This window comes from Quercus robur, chromosome 7, assembly GCF_932294415.1.
Source record: "Quercus robur chromosome 7, dhQueRobu3.1, whole genome shotgun sequence".
Classification (NCBI taxonomy): domain Eukaryota; kingdom Viridiplantae; phylum Streptophyta; class Magnoliopsida; order Fagales; family Fagaceae; genus Quercus; species Quercus robur.
This window is the reverse complement of record NC_065540.1, coordinates 5,141,259-5,166,400: the sequence shown is the minus strand read 5'-3', so window position 1 is coordinate 5,166,400 and position 25,142 is coordinate 5,141,259. Positions and strand designations below refer to the sequence as shown.

Below are 25,142 nucleotides of genomic sequence, written 5' to 3'. Positions count from 1 at the left end.
TTTTTTTGGTCCACCCCATATTCTTTTGGACAAGCAATGATTGGGATATCTATTCTGATGCAGTTCTCTACATTAGTATACATAGAGTACACTGGCAGACTAGGATTACTTTTGAACTTTTATCATCAACTCATGTAGATCATCTGCGGTCATGCATTTGATGTAAAATATTGTGGATTTTGGAAATGAGGACTAGAAGAGCTTCTCCAATGAGGATTAGAAGAGCTACTCCAACTTGGACAAACGGAACTTTTGTTATCTATAATATGCAAATGCAATGGAATGAGCTATCAAATGTTTGATTTAAAGAGTGGTGCCTTATGGTTACTGTGACGAATTAATGGCCATCATTGTCTTAACAGTTCATTTGGGTTCAAATCCTACTGAGAGGTCCTATTAGAAGTAGAAGGCGCCCTGGTGGGATCCTCACGGACATTCCTTTGGAAACCAAAAACAATAAACTATTCAAGGTAGAAATGCGAGATATTTTGTTCAATGATGATGATGATGACTACTTAACAGATAAATTTTATACATTGAAGCTTGCTGCATCACTACTTTTAGAGGCATCTTTTGTTTTGGTGGTGTTGTACCATAGTGAATTTATTTCTAGATGGTTTTAATTTGCAAGAAACTACTTTAAATTGTACTTGCATTTTTACTCAAATTGTACTTGAACCAAGAGAAGCATAATAGCTTGTTGCAAAAAAAGTTGTGAGATGATGTTTTTTATTTTCAAATTTATTGTTCTCTATTTGGTCGAAGGGAAATGGTTTCAAAAATCACATTTGGTTTCATATTCAAGGCTTGGGAAGAATAATTTGAGAATGTTTAATCATAGGCGACTAACTAGCTCTTGGCTACTCCCCCTCCACCTGTCCTCGGACCTAAAACCGGTTGATGGATAACCTTTAGTTACTTCTACTAATCACCTGTTATATTAGCTGCTAACTTTGATGGTTAAATCTCATAGTCAACGGTTAAAAAATTATCAGGTAGAATATTTTTGTTTATGTTGATTAGTTAAAACAAGTCATTTTCACAAAAGGAGAAAAATAAAAGTATCTTGGACTTATATTCATCTTTTTCCAGGAAGTTACCTTCTTTGAAGCAAATGGAAGTCTTTCAAGAATATATTTTGATTCATATTTAATTGCTAGAGAAGTATACAATTTATTTATTTTGGTGTTTGAATATTCTTTATCAAACCATAAGATTGTTACAAAGAATTTCTTAATCTTACGAAGACTTACTAAATCATTTTTTTGACTAAGGATATTTTTATTATTTTAAAGATATGCTTTCCTGTTAGGCAATCCGTGGTTTTGCTGCTATAGGGGCCAAGCTAACTTAAAGCCAAGATGTTTGTCATGATCCTATTTTTTTTCTATAGAAGCAAGTTAAAATGTTTTTGGTGTTAAAGATTATCGTATACAAGGACAATCTATGGATCATGTGCTGTACTAATTAAAATTCTCTTTACTCTCAAGTCTCATCTCAACTATTTCCACATACATTGACTGTAAATAAATCAATAAGCCACATACTTCCCTTATTCATTTTCTTATTCATTTATTAGTTAATGTGACAAGGACCACAGTTGAGGGCCTTGCAACCGTGTCATCAGATAGCTAATGTCGTTAGGGTATTAGCCCGGTGGTTTTACGTAATAAGTAAAGCATTTGAGTTTGTTTATCATGTGGCTTGTGGGCTATTGATATTGGATTTAGGATTTATAGTCTGTTTGGGATTGAGGAGGGAGGGAGGGAGAGTAAAGGGGACTAGAGTAGAGTTGGCCAAAAATTAAGTTAATGTCCAACCAACTATACTCTACTCACTTTGCTTCCCCCCGTTCCAAACGGACCATTAGTGTCACTAGTTATTAACTCGTGTTTCACACGGTTTTTTAATTATAATTTGTAAATATTATACTCTTTAATTATAATTTATAAATATTAGAAGTAAAAATGTTTTTTAAAAAGTATTATATATTATTATATAGATTTTTTTTTAATCAGTATTTTGTGTAGGCCTCTTTTATTTTTTGGTTGAATTTGATTATAATTCTAATTCTAATTATATTTATATATATACACACACATACATACATACATACATATATATATATATATATGTTGTAAAATTCCAAAATGTATCATGCATGTTATGGGTAGCTTTTGTTTAATAAGATGTAATTTTCATGTTTTAAATTGATTTGATTTTTCTAAATATTGTATGAGAATTTCTCAAGGTTGCTATTTGAAGCATGTACTTCATTGCTTTTTTTTTTTTATTTAAAACAATACAATGAGACTTCAAGTACATGTTTAGACGATTCTCAAAAAAAAAAAAAGTACACGTTTAGACAAAAAGTATTATTATGATCATTATTATATAAAAAAAGCTCTAACATTTCCCCCCCCCCCCCCCCCAAACTATTCCCCATATTATATTTTGTACCTTAAACTTTGCAAATGCATGTTTTGCATCTTAAATTATGACTCATGTTACATTTTGCACCTCTAATATTCAGTTTGCTGTTAACTTGGACAAAAATTCAAAGTTTAGGGTGTAAAGTGTAATCAAGAGTATAGATTAGGGTGGTAAAGTATAATTTATCTTCTTTTTAAAAAAAAGAATTGAGAAGAAGGATAATTAGGTCTCTTGGCGTGGTGCCATATTTTTCCTTTTTCCATCAAAGTTAATAGCAAACTTGATGTTAGGGTTCAAAGTGTAACATGAATCATAATTTATGGTGCAAAATATGCACTCGAAAAGTTTATTATGCAAAGTATAATTAGATGTATAGTTTAGGATGGTAAAATGTAATTTCTCTTTTAAAAAAGTAACGTCTGATATAAAACATTATAGTTTTAATCTTAGAATATATATCATTAGAAATTTTACCACGATTAAAATCAATTGATAATAGTGGTGATTGATTTTTTAGTATGGTAATGAGTATTATTTTGGGTGCTTACGTCGGATCTTTTGTTAGGCAGACTAACGTTTACTGATTATATGTGTTTTTTTTGTTTTTTTTTTTTGGATTTTCTGAGCTTATGATTGAACGTAGAAGAAAATTCTAATTAGAAATATATTATTTTAGTTGGCTTTCCTATATTGTAATTTTCTCTTTGCTCTGTTTTCTTTTTAGTTTCCTTTTGTAACCATCAAAGTTTTAATTTGTTTAGTTCTTAGTTTTGAATAGAAAAATAATGATTAATCAAAAACCTCAGTTTTTCCATGATGAAAACTCCTCTCCAGGGACGGAACCAGGACTTGGAGTTAGGAGGGTGGTTTTATTGTTAGCTACATGCAGTGTCTTTGGCTTTTGACTCTATCACTTAGCTGGTGTTAATACCCATTTTCGTGACACATTTTTTTTACAAGCCCGATTCATGTATTATGTTTTATTTTATTCTTTTAAAGCATGGCCCAAGCCCATGCGACTTATTGGGGAAATTAAGGAAGTGTGGTTTTTCGGACCTCTTGCATGAGCCTAGTCCATGCGTGCTACCAAGTGGGTAAGGGACACTAGTAGCACCTCGGGCTCATGGAGGAGGTCTTGTATCCAAAATTTCCACCTCAAAAGAGCTTTCATGCTCTAGGTGACTGTGCCCCTAATTTTCAGCCCATCTCCATTTTCCACACCAAAACACAGCTGACCCTAAGAAAAAGGCTGAACAACCTAGCCCACTTAGCCACCCAAATGCAGCTATCAAAAGCCTACAATGACAAGGAAAGAATAGCTAATGGAGTCAGCCACTTTATTTCCAAAATCATGTAAAAAGCAAGTCAACTCTCTTACCCAATTAAAGCAAATCTGACCATAACCTCTTTGATTGAGACCTTGGGGTTCAAAGTCTCTTCTATTGACCATAAACCAGTCACTTAGAGCACCCCAAGTTCAATACAAAAGGCCCCAATCAGATTCAAAAGAAAGAGGCCACGTTCTACCTAAGGAGCTGAAACTTCAGAGCAAAAAACTCATTTAGCCAGCCAACAATCTCACAATTCCGAAGCTTGGGGGTGGAAATATGGGTACAGGGGAACCTTCCCTCTCTTCCTCACAACCTCCCTTAATTTCATCTTCTGTGTGACTGTGGGTCGAAGTTTCAGACCTGTTAAACCACGTTTTCCCTATAGACCTGAAACTTCAGAGCAAAAACCCACTGAGCCAAAAGACATTCTCACAATTCTGAACCTTAGGGTTGGAAATATGGGTACAGGGGAACCTTCCCTCTGTTCCTCACGACCTTCCTCAATTTCTTCTTCTGTGTGACTGTGGGTCGAAATTTCAGACCTATTATGTTTTTATGCTTTTTCTGCATTTTCATTATTAGCATTTTGATTTTCTCTTGTCAAAGTACCATTAGCCTTTTGTTCATTATACATTTGGAATTTTGGGCTTGATTCTCCACAAATAAACACTTCTAAAGAACCCAAGGGGAGATTTGGGTCATTCTCGCATTTTCGGCCCTTGTCGCCAAAACGTCCCCGACAACTGGCAAAGGTTTTCTTTTATTATTATTATTATTTTTATGTGTGTGTAGAGCGTGTCTTTTGTTGGTAATGACAAAATTATTTTGTTTAAAGTTTTTTAAAGGGCTAAGTTGTTTGTTTTGTTAAAATTGGTTGATTAGTCTCAAATTTGTTTTTTAGCTTTGCTATTGCCTATCAGTAATTTTTCTTATTGGGCTTATATTTTGGGCTTGTATATTTTTCTTTTAGATTTTAGATTTATAAATTATTTTATGGACTTTAAAAGGAGGAAAATACTAGATCTACAAATTTATTTACAAATTGTTGTTGTAATTAGTGGTTATTAGTAAGTAAAAAAGTGATGTAAGTCGTGGACCAAAATGCAAACCAATAAAAATTTGCTACCTCAATAGTCTATAAAAATGTTACAAAAAAATTTGTAGTTGTAGCATTTCTCTTATAACGATCAATAAGGGAGTCAAAATGTAATTTTATTGAACGAAGTTGCTAAAATTAGTACCTAAATATATAGTTATATAATTATATTATTTTTCAAAAAAATTAGGGGGGGCCATTGCCCCCCTATTCCAGCTCCGTCCATATCCCTCTCCTAATTTATTGATATAAACAAAAGAAAATCAAGAAGTGAGCAAGCTAAAATCTAGAGAGAGAAAGAGAGTATTTTCGAGACTTATCCCACTATAATATTGGGTTGAAGAATAAAAATTTAAAGAGAGATTATTTACGTAAATGATATTGAAACAATGTCATTTGTGACACCTATAAGAAGTTTGAAGGTCGATAATTTAGGTAAATTGACCCAAGCATCCATGATTAAGGGTTCTAAAAATCAGTAAACAGACAAATCAGTAAATGGAAATCATTCGTAAAAAGAAATATTAGAGCAATTTAAGGGTCATTTTTGCATTTAATTGATATAAAGTTTAAGGGGTCATTTTTGCATTTTTGCATTTAAGGGTGTACTCTAACCTAATCTAAGTGGTATATGTAAAGTTTCCTTCTGGATACTTAAACTCAAAAATAAAAAATTATGATACTAAACCCTAAAATTAAAAATTAAAAAAAGTTTCATCGCATATGTGAGGGTGTGTGATAAGGCTAGTTATAAGGGGCCAAAAAAAAAAAAAAAAAAAACCTGAGAATGGCCATAGTAAATTCTTTGCAACTATTACTTTGCAGACCAACAGTTTCCACTTAGCCTTATCTCTCTATGTCTGTGGCTGCACTAATGTTGGGAACCATGCGAATGAAATCCTATATTGAATATAAGAATAATAAGAGAGAGTAGTAGCTTCTCAAAAAAAAAAAAAAAACAGAAAGAGTAGTAAATATAACATAGTTGGGCCCAAACTCAAAGGTTTAAAGTCTTTTCGGTCAAATGAAGTCCTTATATATTATATTAACTACTCAATGAGTCTCATAATGTCTTGAAATAAGAACATGACAAAGTTTGACTTCAAACTTGGTTGTAGCATAATATTACAACTCCACTCAATATCTTTTTATTTTATGTAAATTTTAACAAATCAACCATTGGATTATATTTTCTTCTTATATTTTTATTTGATGTAAATTTTAACAAATCAAATATTTAAATTTGAAGTTTTTGTAATATAAAATTATGCTTAAAAAATAAATTTATGTATTGAATAATAAATAACATTTCATTGACACAAAATTTGATATGTGTATTAAGAACATAAAGAACATGAAATCCAATGGTTAGATTTTCAAAATATTTAGTCATGTTAATTTTTTTTAGTGGGAGTTGTAGCCTAAGGCTACAACTAAGTTAATAGCCAAACTTTGTTAAAAAGAAAATCTTTTTAACATAATCATCAAATTTATCATATATATGAGTGTCTTTCTCTTTATTATAAATATATTATATATATGTGTGTGTGTATGAGTGTATGTCTCATACAAACTGTGGGCGTTTTTATTTTTATTTTGGTTATAATGTTATTTGTGTGAATTTTTGTGTGTGTGAATATGTGCATATATAGTATAAATATAATATTACTTTATATAAATTAATAATTAGGAAATACATAGGTTTGGTTACATCTCTGTTAGCTTTGTGTTCACAATGCATGTAATTGTTTAATGAATGTTAAGTTGTTTTATACAATGCCTCAAACTGATTTAGAGACTTGGAATGGAATGCTTTCTGGATGTGTATAAAATGATTTCATGGGTGAGGCTTCACATTTGTTTGGTGAGATGTTGGTGTCAAAATAGGCTTGATCTCACTTTGCGAGTTTCTTTTCGTCAATTGCCTAATCAGCATGTGACAAACAAGGCCAGAAAATTCATGGTCAAATAGTCAGTGTAAGAGGTGGGATTTTTTAAACAAGGGAAGACTGTCGAATCAAGGATGATCTTTGCATTAATGTCTCCTGCACAAACACTAAGAAATATATGGGTGAGGTTGGCTCTCCTCTAAGGGGTTTACCAATGATGCTCTGATGGTAAATTCAGTGAATTGGAGTTTTAAGTCCTTAGCTCTTGTATATAGTATGTTTTAGATCATATTTCATACCTTATTTCTAAGGTTCAACTCCTATTTATACTTGCTAGTCATCCTCTTTTCCGCCCAAAAGTCTTCCCTAGATTCAAGCTTTTGAGTTGATATGATGCATGTCATTCCAACATATGGGTCTATAGGGTACAAAAGGGCTCCCATAGCCATAGGAAACACACCATATCACATTTAATGTAATGTGAAGTAGTTGGGATGCAATAAATGCAAAAGTGACCACATCTCTGAACGGCTGACGCTTCTTTTTAGATGACAACATTAGCGTCCGGTAGATTTTCTTAAGCATGAAGTCTCATCTCTAACCAATGCCCTCTAGGGATGGTCTCGATTTGGTTCTCTTTTTTTTTTTTTTTGTGATGACGGATTTTGGTCCAACCCCATGGTAAGATAGGATGTGCCTTTAGAAGCATTCTTGAAGATATATACTTCAAGTGCATTGATCGGAGATGGTCCGAAAGATTTTCAGCCAAAGCAATAGATGTTGTTAGAGTACACAGCTATGTATTCAGGGTTTGCACTTAATAGAATGAATAGTGACGTTGAGAATGAATTGAAATAATAGGGGGGGGGGGGGGGAAATCAAGTCTTGAGTCCCATGAGTGCATGATAAACACCGTCAAAGCCCAATATTGCAGAGCAAAATAAGTGAAATATTTCAAAATTGAGAATCCAGACACAATATTTGGAAAATTTTATTTGTATCTTCCCCAACAAGACCTAATCCTCAATCTAGAATGACAAGGTAGGGAAATAAAATTAATCCTTGTTCACTAATGGGGTTTTTAATATTAAATGAGCTACCTCAATCAAGTTCATTTCTACAACATAGAATTCAATTAGCTTGACATGAACTTCCGGCCTTCTTCCTCCCTTCTCTCTCCTCCTTTCTCTTAATCCAAATATAGGTAGAGTTTTTTAACCACTTTTTTTTAAAAAAATATATATATATTAATAAGGTAGAGAACCTTTTTAAAAAAGAGCCCTTGGACTCTTCTCTACCTAGCAAAATCTATTGACAACTAACCATACCGTCAAAACCATTTGCTAAATAGTTAATGCTCATACCCAAGAGCACACTCAACAATTTCAATTCACCGGCTTCTTCATTTTCAAACACAGTCATATCTATCACTTAAATATAGTTTCTCTCATCAAGCATTTTGTCTCATCAAAATATGTTATGAGGATGACATTTTGAAGGCATCATGTAGCTCATATTCCAGATCTTTTCTGAGCATCTTCATGACACCATCTCAGTAATATTAACCAGTAGCAACCTATATCTCAGGAGTATATTCATGCCTCCCATGCATTAATGTTCACCTGGGAAAAACTTATCACTTCACTCAGACTAACTCCACCAGGTGTTCAGTGTTCACCCTTATCTCTATAATGTTCAGATAAGGCCCGCTTATGTAGTATTAAAACAGGAGAAAAAATATGTACCACTAATTCTTCAATATTTCTTGCTACACGTACTTGCTAGTGTGCAACATGAATTTGAACACGTAGACGTCTACTTCTTACCGACACTATAAGAGACCATGGCTGATTCTTCAATATTTCTTGCTACACAAGTACTTGCTAGTACAACATGAATTTGAACACGTAGACGTCTACTTCTTGCCGACACTTTTAAGAGACCTTGGTTTGCCAACTTGAAGTTCGGACCATTGTCCCCTTAAGGTCTTAACAAACGCTGCAAGTCGGCAACCAATAACTGATGCTCCTACACCACGAATAATGCAACTTAGTTTTAAGTTTTAACACTTGAGCAGCATTTCTTGTTTTAATTATGGTCTGAAGTGAACCACCAACGCATATTTTAGCTTGATGAGTTTCATTTTGGCCATTTTGCTGCTCAGCTCTGCTCTTCAAGCTTCCAACTTGAAACTGTACCTGGTTCATGAATATCAATGAACAGTCTATTTTAAGGTAAAGAAGGCAGGCTCTTCTTAGGCTAGTATGCCACTATTTGACTCAGTTTCGTTTGGACAATGCTGAAATATCTTGCTGTGAGAATTCCTTTCCAACCATAAATTCCTAGGAAGGATATATCTGAATGACTCCCAAAAGTTAGGTACCAAGAATAGCGTGATTCAAACCCAATCATTGGGTGAGAATAATGAATCAATGAAGTACTCATTCACTACTCATATTAGAATTAGAATTAGTGTCAAGAGCCTTGTAATTTAGCTGATACATCTCTATGCACAAAGTGCTTGAAAGTTTAGAGGGGGAAAGGATTCAAGTCGCGGATTAACAGCATATTGTAACTAGCTCAAAAAAATAAAGTTAGAATTAAGTGTTAGTTTGGGTCAACTACTTGAAAATGTGTGTTAAAATAGTAATTTTAAAAGTTTTGTTTTAAAAATATGATTTTTTTTTTTTTTAAATGCTATTGAGCATTTGGAAAAATTTGTGAATAGTATTGTTATTGTAAAAATAAATAAATAAAGACGATTTTAGCTCAAAAAATGAGTATGTAACAGTGTGTGTAACAAACACTACCCAAAGAAAAACTATGATACAAAAACACAGTTTTTTATGATTTTAAGAAAGCACTCTAGAAAATAATTCCACTATGGAATTCCTAAAATGTTATTCATTCATGGTGGAGTTGCAAGTTACGATAATTTCTAAATTCTTTCAAACAAGACAAAGAAAACTCAATTTTACCATGAACTCCATTGTAGAGTTACCTTAAGGATCCTAATCCTATGGAATACCGCGTTCACTACAGGTGACCTGTCAAATGTTGTTTTAAACGACATAACGCTGCAATCACATGTAGTGGCTCCACAATGACCCTTTGAGAAATTTCCGTGCGTATGCTTTATGCTCCCCATCTTGTCCATGGCCTCGTATAAATTCCCATGCAAGCTCAAAGAAAGATTCGTGAGTTCCAAAGAAGTTCTTAAAGTTCACTTTGTCTTCCAAGAAGAATAAGGGAAAAAGAAAAGAGAAGAAAAGAAATAGAGGTTTAATGTCTTTAAAGAAGAATAGGGATGAGAGAAATAAAGCCTTGGTGATGCTCAGGCTCTTCAATGTTCTCATTGAAAAACTTCAGAAGAGTATCTCAGTCTCGGCACCTAGAGAACCTGATCAATTAAAAAAAGCACTAGAAGCAGCAGCAGTGGTGCCAGATGATGTAACTGAAGGACATTTTGCTGTTTTCGCAATCAAGGGTGAGGAAACAAAGAGGTTTGTTGTTGAACTGGACTACTTAACTAACCCTGCATTCTTGAGATTACTGGAGCAGGCTAAGGAAGAATATGGCTTCAGTCAAAAAGGAGCTCTTTCAGTCCCTTGTCGACCTGCGGAATTGCAGAAGATTATCGATGACAAAATGGAGAAGAGCACTGGTGCTGGATTGTGTCTTACCAGTATAAAGTGTTAGGAGAGTAAACAGATGTTAATGTTTTCTGTTATTAGTAATTGCCTTTTCTAGGATAGTTTTTCCAAGTTAATCACCTATGTTACACTGTCATATGCAGCTGAGATGTGTTACTTACCTAATTCCTACTTGTTTCTCATTATAGCATTGGGTAGTAACAATACTTGTGGCAGGAAAAAATGTCAGTATCTATGCAATTTCTTTGGCCATGGCTACTTTGGGAGGGTTGTTAGTTGTTCAAGGAGTTTCAAATGTGTTTATATGATAAAAACATATTTTATTAAGCCTTTTTCCTATTCCTTCTGAGCTGTACTATTATATATCCTATCAAGCCTTCAATCTTCCAAACAATAACATCCTTCACTGTAATGAGCTACAGTGTAAGAAAAAGGAGGAATCCGCACTATATACACACACAAAATGGTGTAGGCGTAGGAATCGGTTCATTGGGATTAACTTTTCTTATCTCTGTCATGTACTCATGTTGCTTGACAATGAATAGCTAATAAGTCCAATGATGCATTCCAACCAAAGCATAGAACAGAAAAACACTGAATCAACGAATTCCTACAATGTTACATTACCACTTCTGGAATCTACACACAAGGCGATATATGAAATGACTAGAGGAATAGCAGCAGGAACCATATTCAAAAAGGTGCTCTAATCTTGTCATCCGTATGAAGTAATTAGTAGAGCTATCAATGCTGATACTGGACAATTAATAAGAACAGTATATATAATCTATATCTATATATATCTAAAAGTCGAGACATAGAATTTAATATTACTGTACTCTTGTTGAGCCACCTCATTAATCACGTCATACAATTTTTTTTAATTCCTTTATGATTTATTTTATTTTATATAAAAAAATTAAATATAGTTCATAGATAAACCTGTTAATACACTCTATTACTATTCAACTTGTTACTATTTATTCCTTTTAAATGCAAATATTTTACTATTCAGCTACCCAACTTGATTTCAACTTTTCATTTTCTTCTTTCTAATTTCAAGTAATTGTTAAACTTAAATAATTCATTATCATTTTAGTGGATATATGCACATGTTTGACTATTCATTACAAACATTACTATTCATTAGATGCAAATGTTTAACTATATTCAACTATCTAAATTGATTTCAATTTTTTGTTTTCTTCTTTCTAATTTCAAGTAATTTTTAAAATTGAATATTTAAACTTTTCATCTTCCTATTCTATTAAAAATAAAAAATAAAAAAATTCTTTTTTCTTTCTCCAATATTTCCCCTCCCTCTTTTCCTCTTTATCTCCCTACTATTCTTTACTTTACCATAAACTTCCTTCATCATTTCCTCTTTCTTATATTTTAACTCTTCTTCTCCCCCATCTTATTTTGTATAAATTTGATATCATTTATTCCATTCAATCCATATTTTTCCACACAAAAACTGTGAGTACTCTCTCTCTCTTTCTCTTGATTTTTGTTCTTTCTTATAACTCTAATTTAGGTTGATGGTTTTTTTATTTAATTTTTTTGTGTTGTATTTTTTAAATTCCCATCACAAATCACTCTTATAGCTTTGGTTGAATTTTGGTTTGAGTTAATACGTAGTTTTTTTTAATAGAAATTTGAATTTATATCAAAACAAAATATATATGGCTATGGATTTGAATGTGCCTACCAATGGACTTCCACTTAACAGAGATGTATTCACAATGTTTTTAGCTTCATATATTTTTTGGTAATGTGAATTTGAGAAAGAGAAAAGGGTAGGCAAAGGATGTGTGATCTTTCATAATTCTCTATGTCTTGAAGAAAGTGGAGGGCCTATTAGTCTCCCTTCTACTGGAATTTTGTATAAAAAGTCTTTTGCTATAATGAAATGGGACTAAAAGTTTTCCTCTGCCTAACTAAACAACTAGAGATAGATATACAAATACTTTTGGAGAAGGCTGATATGGCTCTTAAAAAGTACAAGATGCATATGGTTGTGGCAAATGAGCTTTTAACTCACAAAGACGAGGTTGTAGTTGTTACAAGCAATGAAAAGATATTAGTTTGTCGTTACAAGACTCAAGTTGGTGATGTTGTGGAGAATCCCCTAATTAGACTTATTGTGGAGAGACATTCAGCTTATGTTGAGAAGCTGGATCTATGATATCTAAGGCTAAAATATCATCAAATGTTTGATATAACAGAAATTTACCAAAAATTGCTCTATGGTAGCAGGTCCTTATGATAATCATTTGGATTATCTGGTAGGTTGACTTGCCTTTGGGCAAAAAATAAATAGCATATTTTGATTTCAATCAAAGTGCTTATAACCTCCGCACGCGCAGGGGGGGGGTGGGGGGGGGGGGGGGAGATTATAATAAACATTGTAATCGCTTTATAGTTTATAATGTGACAAAAAGTGAATAAAGTTGTTTTATTTGTAGAGTATCAAAAAAATAAAAAAATATTAAGTGTAGTAATTTTGTATTGTAGCATCCCATGTGTTTGGTAAAATTTCTTTTAGAAATCTTATGTGTTTTTCTCAAATCTATTTGTTATTTTTATTTTGTTCATTTTATTACAAATAATTAGCATCTCCACCATCAAATTTTAGTTAATTTGAACTTTCTTAGTAAGCTTTTACTTTGCTTAGTTGATCATCTTTACTAAAAATGCCAAAAAGAGAATAAGATAAAACATAATTTACTTTAGAGCATCATTATGCTATTAATGTTTTTATGTATAGATACTTAAGGAACTTTTTCTTTTTGCATTTTATTTTATTTTATATTTCCACTTTATGATATATGATTTATTGATAATGATCTATTGCATAGTTATCTTTATTTACTTTTTCACTTGGTTTCAATTGTGAGAAAGAAAGAGATGTGGATCTATGTTTTGGAGAAAAATATCTATAAGAGTTGAATCGCATACATTTGTATAGTAATAAACAAAGTATACATAATTACAACTTGGTTTAATAGTTCTCATCACACTATCAATTTTTTAAATAAAAAAAATATTGCATTGTGTTTTTATACATATCTCACTATGTATAATACCTGATGAATACAAAAAACTTCTAATTTAAAACATAATTTCAAATAACACATATTGAATTTTTAAAAATATACAATCTAATATATTAATTCAATAATTATCCAATAAAAAATAATCATATCATATTTTTCCAAGTATCGCGCGGGTCTGCGACTAGTAATAAATAAAACACAGAAATCACCATATGAAACTGTCCACATCAAGTGCCTTTACACATAAAATAGTACCAATTTGGATGCTAAATATGACATATACCTATTCGTGTCATGACGTCTTATTAAATTATTTTAACAATGTACAACAAATCAATTATATCAGGATAAGCTTTTACTCATCTTTGTTAAGTGTTTTGAGATCTGTGGTGATTGACAACCTAATTTGAGCCCCCTGTACTTCAAATTTGTAACCGAGAGTTTCAGAGGATTACTCTTGAAATCTTGAGGCAAGAAACTCAAGATAATTTAAGCTTGAATGTGAAAATTCTTATTGAATTAGGCAATCTGAAATGCTCACAGTAAACCAAGCTATCATGCAAGTTTTGCTAGTTATATTCATGCTAGCTCATTTTGTCTCCACTGGGCCTATGAAATTGAGCTTTTGTCGACCACGCAAAAAACTTTCACCAGCAATTATTCCTGACTTTGTCTTCTTTCATTATCAAGATTACGAGCCCAAAAAAGGCCCCAACCCCAGCAGACAGGCCCAGGTCTTTTACCCATGCATTTTGCTGCCACCCAACCATCAGACAACTACTGCAAAAGTCCAAATAGCAAAGGGTTGTCTTACATTGGCTGTTCACCAATATTTAGAATCAATGAGTTTTCACACTCAAAATATCTAGTGCAAGAAGCAGGACGATGAGTACATATATCTGACTTGAATTTTATGATTTATTACATGATTGAGGATAAGTATGACACAAAAAAGAGCCAAATTGCTTTTGAGATGCTACACACGCGTAATTGACTCAACCCCAGGTCTTCTACACATGAATCTTAGCTGTTGTCCAACTATCAGACAACTACACTAAAAATCAATAATAGTAATAGAGGGTCTTGCTACATTTGCACTTCACCATTATATAGCATCAATGAATGTTTTAAGTCTTTTCAAAAAAAAAAAAAAAAAAAAAAAAATGTTTTAAGTCTAGCATGAAGCAGGACAATAGGCACATTTAGGAGCTACAAATATCTGACTTAAATTTATGATCGATTATATAACTGTACGGATAAGTAAGACAAGAGGAGACATGGCATTTGAGATGCTAATCATGGCTTTTGACTTAAATTTACACATGTATAGGAGTAGAACTTTTAGTTTCATATTATTCCATTCTGTCTAAAGTGACATATATGGCATTTGTCAATTATACATATGTTAGGTAAAGACAATAAAGTTTATTACTTATCTAATTTATCATTGGTGATCGGAAAAAGTCAATAAAAAAATTATATTGTTATTGTATACAGAAAAATAATAAATGTGAAATATAGCCTTAAAATTATTTGAAAGCTTAAATATGCTATCTTAAGTGGGACAAGGTATCTCAAATATTAAATATATACATCATTACTCTCACACTTGTACTGTTGTGAGATCCACCAAGTTACAAAGGGAAGACGCCTATATCAAATGAATTAGGTAATTGTTGCTTAAGTGAGTAAGCAAACAAAGTATTGTTCTAAAAAGAACTAATTAGCATTCTTGTTACTAGGCCTAGCACAAATGTAAGTTTGCGTAAACCAAAGATGTGCCTTTTGCATCTAGAACCCTGCAGAAATTGAGTGTGCAAAGCTGAAACTTGTAGCTTTCTCCCTAGCCTCCCTCCAGACAATCCTTAAAGCTCAGAGTCAGATCCTACCCGTCCTTTTCAGAATATTGATAACAAAATGCATTTTAAAAGTCTAGAATCAGTAGTGATTAGATTACAGAACAGGATGCTGCTCACTCTGTGGCCCTCTTGTTATTAAATGACTATGTAAATACAGTGTGTGTTGACTGATTCAACATGACATAGAAGAACATGAATTCAAATTTCTTTATCACCTTTTACATCGTGTGTTGCAAATTTTTTGCAGACTACAGCTGAGAGAACATTGTTACTGTAGCCATTGTTGTACTATTTTACCTCAGAGCAATTATTTGGGCCTACAGGTTCTCTCAAGCAATTAGATATTGCCATTACAGCTGCTTCAATTGATGCATCTTCCCCCTATATTAGCCAAAAGAAAATACAATATTCATTTTCAACAAAACCTTGCACAACCCATACAAAATCAAGCTCAACCACAGGAAATATAATCAACCCAAAAGAATAAAGTGATTCAGGAAACAACAAAAACTTTACCTTCTCTTTCCAATAAAAAATATTTCCATATTTCCCTGCCAATCGGCTCCAGAAACTACGTGGAATGTCTAGATCAACAGAAGCCCCAACATTGAAGTTTAATATATTGCCTGGTCAAACAGACCCATAAACATAAATCACCTATGCCAGAGGTATTCAAAAGTAGATAATATGTTTGAAACCTTTACCAAACGTGGGGTCAGCAACAAAGACAATAGTTCTATCATCCACTTGCCAAAAATCTTTAATCGCCAGCCCTACGAAAATGTTGGTTTTGATAATGATTAGTCATTTTTTGTTTGGCTAGCAAGGATGTCTTCAGATTTAGATAAGGAAGCCATCAATTTAAAAGAAAAGAACATTAAGAGTCCACAAGTGGATCAAAGAAGCAGACCATCTAACTACCAAAAGATCAAGAAGATTAAGCATACCTGGTGTTTCAGGATAATTCTGCGCTAGAACTCTCAACTTGAACCCAGTATCATTTTCAATATCAGCAATTTCTTGTGCAAGTCTTTTCTCCTGCAAATTAACCTCATGACATTAGCAATTTATCATATATTTTCTTTCCTTTATCAAATGGTTCAAAAGTGGCGCCATTACTTGTATCTGAATTTAAAGAACACCATTTGCGTATCTATAAGGCTCATATAGATGTAGGAATTCTCATTTATCAATCTTAGAACTAAAAAGATGAATGTAAACACACACAAAAAAAAAGGGTAGGGCAAAAAGACTTTTAAAGCTATCAAGGTCCAACCCTAATCAAGGCCTAAGTCTATTATCCATGTTCATTCTCACTAATCTTACTTGGAGTTCAAGCAAAGCCATCCTAATCTTAGTTGGAATGCAACAAGAAAAATTATAACCCTACTTATTTTTCAAGTACTGTAATCCTTGATTAATGTATGGTCAATCTAGGATTTAACTTATCATAAATATCATTCAAATGAGTTCATTGTAATAAACATTGACTAATAAGAAAGATGTAGCCATCGAAGGCTTTCTGCTATGGATGTAGGCCTCTAAGGTCAAACTACGTTAACTCTCTCTCTCTCTCTCTCTCAGGGCCGGCCCAAGATAGTTTGAGGCCTAAGGCGAAAATTTTAAAGGGGCCTTTTTATATCTAAATATCACTTAAATAATATTTAGTTTATTTTTTTAATTTCAAATCTATTATTAATTCTTACTAATTAATAAGACTAAGTCACTGTGAGTGAGCTAGAGATACTTACTATGTAGGTTTTACAAATTGACGTGTCACCAATAAATAAAAAAACTATTCAAAACATTCAATTTATTATATTGTTTGAGTGGCACCAATCATATTCCTTCCATATCAGTTTATTAATTTTTGTCTTAAAATTTGTATTAGTTTTAACATTTTTCATTCATTTAATGGTGAATTGGTGATTGTGCTGTATTTCTATTAATTCATAAATTTTTTTTTTGTGTGTGAAAAACACGCTATAGTTAATACAAATTTTATTATAAAAAACTTACAAATTGACGTGGCATTTCAATAAAAGAATAAATGGGTATTGAATTACTTATTGTGATCAGTGATATATCCATTTATAAAACCTATAAGATAAAAAATAAAAAATAAATAAATAAAAACACTTACTGCCCCATATTAACTTGGGGGCCTTTCTATGTTAGGGGGCCTTAGGCCATGGCCTAGGGCCAACCTCTCTCTCTCTCTCTCTCTCTCTCTATATATATATATATATATATATTCTTCATATTTTCTCATATTACATCAATTTAATTTTACTCTCTTTCTACATTGTATCAAAGTTATGTTCAATCTTTTCCAATATGGCATTTATAGTCATGTCTCATTTTTTTTAAATAGGGTTCGGTTAATGTGTGTCCTAAGTTATCTATTTTTGAAAATATTTTCTCAGAATTTAAAAAAGTTGTCAATACTTTTTCAATTTCCGAGAAAATTTTTTCCAAAAATGAAAATTATTGCTTAAAATCCTTTCTAATACAGAGAATGAATGAACTGAGTTACCATTAACTAACAAAAGGCTATAGTAAATGCTAAATCAAAGACAAGAAGAAAGGAAACCACACCTGGCCATCAGAGAGGAACCCCCCAACATCAATGACAGGACTAAACTCTTTGGGAAGCAATTCTGGCTTGTTGACTCCAACTTTTGCCTCAGCAACTCCAACTCCTACAAAGTTAAAGTTTTGTCTTTTTCTCTGTTATAATTCTGCCCTCTTATCATATCATATCCCATAACAAAATCATGTCTAGCATCACAATTCGGAATATTGGAATGACATTTTGCCATTTTCGCAATTAAGACTGCCTAACTTTTACAAGCTAGAATTTGAAGAGGCCAACAAAATCACATACAATGAAGTCCAGCAAAAGATTGCATTTTGCTGATTACTTTTACTTTAAAGAGGAAAAAGAAAGAAACTTGCCAGAGAGAGAGAGTCCGAGCGTGAGAGCCCCAGAGAGCACGAAATTGAAAGACTTGGATCGAACCCAGTTGGTGAATTTGGTTGAGTTTAGAATTGGAGTCTCAAAGGATGGCAGAGACACTGGAGACGATGGTGGCGCTGTGATAGGAAGACGAAGAAATGCCATCACTTCCTCTTGTCTTGTCGAACACTGTTACCCACCCAGCAAACTTCCAAACGGTATATTTTCCTTAGTTTGGATAAGACGAAAAGACTAAAGTTTGAAAATGTTATTTTATTTTATTTTATATAGCAGTGTTTTCAGAGTACTTTTGTCTAATTTCATTCCAATTCTTGAAATATATTGCGAGTATTCAATTGATTTTTAATGAAATTAAAATTTTCCACAACAATTTTTTGTTTACAACTTTGAGGATTTATTAATATATAATAAAAAAATAAAAAAACCAGAAACAAGTCTACATATATAAAAGTGATATTCATCAATCTTAATTTATCACCACAAAAATGATACAATCTTTTTGGGTTTATAGCAATAATATTGTTGGCATTCTCCTATTGTTTTTTTATCCCCGGTAATAATTTTTGTAATGAATTTTCTAAGTGCTATATGATTTGGTGATTTGTTAAAGACCAGTACTATTCCAAACTTCCCTATATTTTTTTTTCAAGGTTTGAGAGAAGTAGGAGCTAAATGGCTGATAATGTTCCACCTCATCTGGATTCTAAAGTCTATCCCCATGTCCATAAACAACCCACGTTAGCAAGTATGACTGTTGTCTGTGGATCACTTGATCTTATTGCTTGCTTTATCTTGTTTAGCTGGCTGCTTCAGGTTCAGAGGCTCAGAGCTTTTTTTCCTTTTTACTTTTCTCCCTCCATTTGCTGAACTACTGAACTGCATCCAACACATTGCTCTTTAGCAATTTTAAGAACCCTTTAATGAGCATTGCCACATTAATGCATTAGTACCAGCTAGACATTGGGCAACCTGCCATATTTGGCTGCGTCTGAAAAATCTACAAGTGATAATTATATTTTAGAGCTGCTCTTAAAATGTTCAGGGTGTATTTGATTACCGTTTATTTTGCTAAAACTGAAAAATTATTACTGAAAATACTGTAAATAAGTGTAAAAATTAGTTGAAATAATACAGTAAGACCCATAAATAGTGTCAAATAGTGCAGTAAAACTCATGAATAGTGCCAAAATAAGCTGAATAATAAAATAATTTTAATTTTTCATTTCAATTCAATTGCACACTCAGTCTTTTTTGGGTCTTAAGACCCAAATTGGATCGAAGTGAATTCAAAATTCTACACTGATGTGATGTGATGGGGCTTAACATTGATTCAAGGACTGCCGTTTATCCTTAAAAAAAAAAAAAAAAAACATTTATTCAAGGACTATGTAAGTGAGGAAGCTACATCTTTTTTAGCTTTGAAGCCTTCGATTGCTCAACAAATGTAGGCAGAGTTCCGGGAAGCCCCAAATATTCTAAATCCAAACACAAATGACAATACTACCAAGAAAACACCTCAACAACAAACATAATTCTTTAAAAGCCCACGATTGAATAAAAAAGCCTAGAGGACAGCAATTAAGCCATGTTTTGACATTTTGTTTCTCAATAATTCGTAGAATGCTGCAAAATTTTATCCATTCACTGGTGAAGCAGAATAAAAAAATGGAGATTATAAGATCAAAACTGACTTGCAACAAGGGGTCTGTTGGCCCCCAAAACAAATTCGCATTTACTTAAGAAATACTCCATGATTGACTTAAAAAGGCTTCTAAAAATAAGATCAAGCTGATTTTGATTGCCAAAATTAGTCCAGCAAAGGAGCCTTCTGGCTAAGCCCGTTTACACCCCTTAACGTAAATATATTATATATGCAATTTTTATAAAATAGGCACATGAGCCATAGAAAGAATAATATTGAACGTCTGAGCTGGAATTTCTTGCTCAAGCTTCTCAACCTGGAAAGGAACTGCTCACTACTACTATGAGTCTATGATGCACTATTGAAAGGCTTGACCCAGCCTGGATGAGTGATCCAGGCATTTTGAAATCATGATCCAATAAGCAACCAAATAAGAAATATCTGGTATAGATGCATGTCTTCAACTCAGACATTCAATTTAACTATATTATAGGGATCATGTAATAGAAGTATAGAGCTGCACTTAAAATGTTCAGCCACCATCTGACCTCTAAAAGAAGAGCTATTGGAGCCAGAACTCATACACACCCAGTAGCTTTTGAGTTCACAACCTCACCCTTTACCCATTCATGCGTGAGGATGAAGTGCTATTTGAGCTAAAACTCATTACCAAGTTCCAAATCATCCTTCAAACAATATAAAAACAACCAACACTAACACATAATAATGGCTGCAAAGGTCAATAGAATCAAATGAAGCGATAAAATTAAAAACCAGAAATACTGCTATTAGTTTGAGTCTTTGAATCCATGGGAAGAAAAGGGTGGGGCAATCCAGGCTACATGAGTCTCATTCTCAACATTTATTACAAAAGAGCACAAGTATGCTTATGTAGAAGAAGAGCCTAAGGGAAGTAAACAGGCCAATTAAAATAATATGAATCACGGTGGTCCTTGTCCATGCGCTGATTCCACTGCAGCAATGTAAAGTTTCAAGAAAACATTTTTCAAATGGTCACAGCATAACAAGCATAAGAATAAAAATTATCATCAGTAGTTAGCCTAAAGAATTTGTAAAATCCCAGATATCAAAAAGTTAAACAATATACCAAGAAGTCATAAGGCTGCTTCTTCTCCATTGCCTTTTTCCAGTGGTACTGCTCAAATAACATAGCTCTGTCATGCCAACTGCATATCCAAGTATTTCAAAATGAGGAGAACATGGGATAAATAAAGGACCAAAAAATTTGCAAGAACAAGGAAAGTGATAGGTCTAATCATCAAAGCAGCCAATCAGAGATCACAAGAGGGACATGTGTGTACTACCTTTATGACTGAGAATGGGACAAACAAGCAAAAAAACTTCAACTATTTGCCATTGAATTTGTATCATGCATATTGCATCCTTAGCAATGAATTCAGCACCCCCCCCCCCCCCCCCCTCCCCCACATTTTGATTTTGATTATAGAGATATTCTAGAATTCACGCACAATATCATGAAAGTCAAAAGCAATAACTCTGTCAAAGTGCATCATCAAAGAAATTGGTTAAGACATGCTTGCTGCATTAAAACTTGTGCTTTAACGATGTGTCATACAGTAATGAAACTTAGATTATTAAGAATATCAGCACTTAACCTGTAAAATATTTTCCCCCTGATAAGTGACTACACATTCAGAGCCAAGTAGGAACATCAGTAGCTCACGCGCACATGTGTGTATAAGAATAGCATGTGTTGAAACAACAAAATTCCTCTTATTTTGAGATGCTTTAAAATAAAGTAGTATAGAGAAAAAGGAACAAGGACATCAAAAAAATCAGACCAATATTTTCATCTCAAAGCTAAAGATCTTTCAAGGCTAAAAATAGCTGATAGGATATATGTAAACTTTCAATTTCACAAATACTCAACAAATGTATGCAGAATCTAATTATACATGCAGAATGGCAGAAGCAAAGAGACCCCAACGTGTTGGGAGGCAGGGTGTGACAGCAATTTTCTGGTTTGAACACGCACACGCACACAAAGATTCGATAAGTTCTATACTTGAATGGCCCTCGCGCAATGTAAAAAGAAAACATAAGGAATAAGCAATCACATGACTGCACACCACAAAACCAAGTTATTTGGGGGTTCTGAGTTCGAATGTACACAAATCATAGTATCACAATACACATTTCAGCTGCAACATCGCGCCTTGGCCAAAGTAGAAGCATGTTAGCTCAGTCAACACTTGCGGAAACACAAGACAATGAACATATGATATCAGTATCACAACGTACAAAGGGGCCACAGGAACACACATGTTTCTTAATACTTGCCCAATAGCACACAAAAAACCCACAAAGAACTGGCCTTTAAACTTCATTTGGTTAGCAAAAGCATTTTTACCTGTACATCCATCCAATGTTGCATTTAAAACAAAGGGATAATAGGCAATTTACTCCAATTCTAAGCACCCAATTCACCCACTACTTCCTTTTTCAACCCAACAAGCCCAATGGATAGTAACCCAACAACAAAAACAAAAAACCCATATTGAAGAAAGCAAAAAAATCATTTCTTGTTACAGCAGACAGATAAACCCTAAATTTTGAGAGAGAGAGAGAAAGAGAGAGTACTTGAACTGATTGGTGAGGTGCCACATGTAAGGGTTGAACCAGGTGAGAACAGAGAAGGCAGCAGAGCCGATCCAAATGTTGACGAATCGGTCCGGGTCGGCGTGTGGCACTCCTGGGTCTCCTCTGTACGCGTTCCCGAAATACTTCTCCATTTTCCTCTCGCTCTGAGCTTTTCCTATGTGTATCTTTGTTGTTGTGAGAGTAAACTTATCCACTGGTAGAGTACTGGGTTATCCGCTAAAATTTGCAAGTATGCCAATCGGGTCGGTTTGTACCCAAAAGACAACCCACTCTAGTTAATTTCTTTTTTCTTTTTTTGGGTGTGGAAAAAGGAATTTTATTTAAAAGAAAACATGTAACGCATGTGCAGACACTTCTCTATGAGTTCATATTTGAAAACTATCCCTAATATACTACTCGTATACAAATATAGGGCAGGTTTCATAAATAAAAACTATGTTTTCTTATGAATCTCCTTTTTTTTTGTTAGTCTGTCTGCTACCATGTTGACCTTAAGCTTGAGAAAATGGACAATCCAATATCGCCCGATAAGATTCCTGCAATCATCAATTAAAGAAACAAAATGTGATGTCTATTGACCGTCTTTTGTTAGCCATTGTATAACCAAAGTAGAATCAAAATTCAAAATAAAAAATTTAAAAGCCCAAATTCCAAGCTAACATAAACTATATCTAACTGTTGGTGATGTGGTCAGGCTTAGCTCATTTTTTTAATTAAGCCTAAATGCAAAAGCACCCCTTGGGTTTAGGTCAGTTGCAAAAACACTCTCTTAAGGTTTCAATTCTTTCTTATAATTCGTGAAGTTTCTATATTCATCAAATTGATTCTTGCAACTAACTTTTGTTAGCTCTTTTGGACAAAAAATTATGTTGCTATCACGTGAACAATGACACATACCAATATTTTGATAATTTGATAGTTGACACATACCAATATTGAGTATTTTTAATGTGGTCACATGATTTTTTTGCCCAATAAAAGTTAATAAAGTTAGTCCCATGGAAGAATTTGGGGATATGGAAACCTCATGGAGCCAGGGACGAAGTCAAAAATTGAAGTTAGGGGGTAGCTTTGCTACTGGTTGCGTGTGGCGGCTCCAGCCTACGACTCTGTTGCTTAATCGATAAGAGTTTTATTTATTTATTATAATTTATTTGTGTTGTTTATGTGTACGTCTGTTTCTGGGTAAGGACAAAATTATTTTATTTAAACTTTTTAAAGGACTTAGTTGTTTGTTTTGAGTAAATTTAGTTGATCGAGCTTAATTTATTTTAGCTTTACTATTGATAATTTTTGTTATTGGGTTAATTTTTTTTGGCTTGTATATTTTGTTTTAGATTTTAGATCTATATATTTATTTATGGCCCTTAAAAAGGGAAAAATGCTAGAGTTACAAAGTTGTTTACAATTTGCTAATATGGTGAGTGGTTATTAGTAAGTAAAAAAGTGATATAAGTGGTGAGCTTATATGCAAACTGTAGGGTCTCGTTTTTCAGCCCAATACCACACGGTGGGTGGGATCTTGGACCAGCAGGTCCAATACAATGAATTTGTAGAGAGTGGGCTAAAAGGCTAGGCCTTGGTGAACGGACAGTCGTTAGTCATGCTGTTCATGATGATCGCACAGAGGTGAACTGAGCTTATCCAAGAAGACTTTCTCCTCAGCACAGCCTGGGTGGCTCCGGTTCTTGGACCTGGTCCCAGTCCCCTTTCTGGACTGCTTCTTCCTCCTTTTATACTAGCTTTTTCCCCCCTCTCGAACGTCCACGTGTAAGTTCAGATTTATAGGGCTGATACTTGTCCCATCAGCTCATACCCAAAGTGGTTAGGGGTGGTTGTAAAAATTAAAAAGCATGGCTCTGTTAGGTGTAGGATACTTAATTATAGTAATGACAGTCTTTCCCTTATTCTTTGTCGTTTTAGTACTTTTCCTGTTCGGCAAAATAACCCGGAATGTCATCACCAGGACCGAGTTGCTCCATTTGCCCTCGGCTATATTTATGGCCGAGGAGGGTCCTTCCCATGGCCGAGGAGGATCCTTCCCATGGCCAAGGGGTGGGCCTTCCTTGGGTTGGGCCTTGGGCCTAGCGCAGACATTGACATGGGCTTCCCGGTTTTATACCCCCCCACAATAACCTCTCAAAATCCTGCTGTCTGGCTCCTCGGACGGAGATGAGGGTTTTGGTGACGTCGGGCCTATGTCATGGCTTGCCAAGTCTTGTTCTTCATTAATGTCGGAGCCTCTTCGTTTACCAGGGGCACGTTCCTGGTTGTGAGACATTCTTTTAGTTTACCCACGCCACGTTCCTGCCATTTCGGTACACGAGGCGCGCCTTTATTAAGGTCTCTTTACGAGGCAATGCAAATCCAACGATTGAAGATTGCTTTGGGAATTGAGCGGGACTTATCTCGTTTGTAGTTTTTCTTGGAGATTTCTACAGATTAAATGCCACCAGGCTTGCCCCCAATATAAGAAGCATGGTGGGAGGTCATTCCCTTTATTTGCAGACCCTTTAAGTTTTTCAAATTCCTAACCCTTCAATTGTGCCCAAAGTCC

General features: G+C 33.8%; 4 protein-coding genes across 45 annotated transcripts in view; 2 read left to right on the top strand and 2 right to left on the bottom strand.

The window, feature by feature from the left end:
* Nucleotides 1-764, top strand: part of LOC126691875 (putative disease resistance protein RGA4) — a 48,827-nt gene extending 48,063 nt beyond the window's left edge. For 41 of the 42 annotated variants that reach the window (XM_050387144.1, XM_050387185.1, XM_050387181.1 and 38 more), the window contains one exon: nucleotides 64-764. The gene's annotated coding sequence lies outside the window, so the exon portion shown is untranslated. The remainder of the gene's footprint in view (nucleotides 1-63) is intronic. The other variant, XM_050387172.1, reaches the window with a different exon arrangement.
* Nucleotides 765-9,961: 9,197 nt separating this feature from the next.
* Nucleotides 9,962-10,729, top strand: LOC126691883 (auxin-responsive protein SAUR32). Its single transcript, XM_050387197.1, has one exon. The coding sequence runs from the start codon at nucleotides 10,035-10,037 to the stop codon at nucleotides 10,446-10,448; it is 414 nt and encodes a 137-aa protein (XP_050243154.1). The 5' UTR covers nucleotides 9,962-10,034; the 3' UTR covers nucleotides 10,449-10,729.
* Nucleotides 10,730-15,409: 4,680 nt separating this feature from the next.
* Nucleotides 15,410-18,564, bottom strand: LOC126691882 (thylakoid lumenal 15.0 kDa protein 2, chloroplastic). The gene is made up of 6 exons (XM_050387196.1): nucleotides 18,279-18,564; nucleotides 17,919-18,022; nucleotides 16,268-16,358; nucleotides 16,025-16,093; nucleotides 15,837-15,946; nucleotides 15,410-15,701 (listed from the first exon to the last, which is right to left on the bottom strand). The coding sequence occupies exons 1-6, from the start codon at nucleotides 18,442-18,444 to the stop codon at nucleotides 15,609-15,611; spliced, it is 633 nt and encodes a 210-aa protein (XP_050243153.1). The 5' UTR covers nucleotides 18,445-18,564; the 3' UTR covers nucleotides 15,410-15,608.
* A 2,121-nt stretch (nucleotides 18,565-20,685) lies between these two features.
* LOC126691885 (uncharacterized) lies at nucleotides 20,686-22,800 on the bottom strand. The gene is made up of 3 exons (XM_050387199.1): nucleotides 22,565-22,800; nucleotides 21,051-21,129; nucleotides 20,686-20,915 (listed from the first exon to the last, which is right to left on the bottom strand). Exons 1-3 carry the CDS (start codon nucleotides 22,714-22,716, stop codon nucleotides 20,847-20,849), a joined length of 300 nt encoding a protein of 99 aa, XP_050243156.1. The 5' UTR covers nucleotides 22,717-22,800; the 3' UTR covers nucleotides 20,686-20,846.
* Nucleotides 22,801-25,142: the final 2,342 nt, after the last annotated feature.

Coding starts and splice junctions, on each gene's coding strand:
- LOC126691882 (XM_050387196.1), bottom strand. CDS start 18,444: ATGGCATTTCTTCGTCTTCCTATCACAGCGCCACCATCGTCTCCAGTG. Junction 18,023..18,278: donor GCTCGGACTCTCTCTCTCTG/GCAAGTTTCTTT, acceptor TTAACTTTGTAG/GAGTTGGAGTTGCTGAGGCA. Junction 16,359..17,918: donor GGTTCCTCTCTGATGGCCAG/GTGTGGTTTCCT, acceptor GTTAATTTGCAG/GAGAAAAGACTTGCACAAGA.
- LOC126691885 (XM_050387199.1), bottom strand. CDS start 22,716: ATGGAGAAGTATTTCGGGAACGCGTACAGAGGAGACCCAGGAGTGCCA. Junction 21,130..22,564: donor CACCTCACCAATCAGTTCAA/GTACTCTCTCTT, acceptor TTGGATATGCAG/TTGGCATGACAGAGCTATGT. Junction 20,916..21,050: donor AGCAGCCTTATGACTTCTTG/GTATATTGTTTA, acceptor ACATTGCTGCAG/TGGAATCAGCGCATGGACAA.
- LOC126691883 (XM_050387197.1), top strand. CDS start 10,035: ATGTCTTTAAAGAAGAATAGGGATGAGAGAAATAAAGCCTTGGTGATG.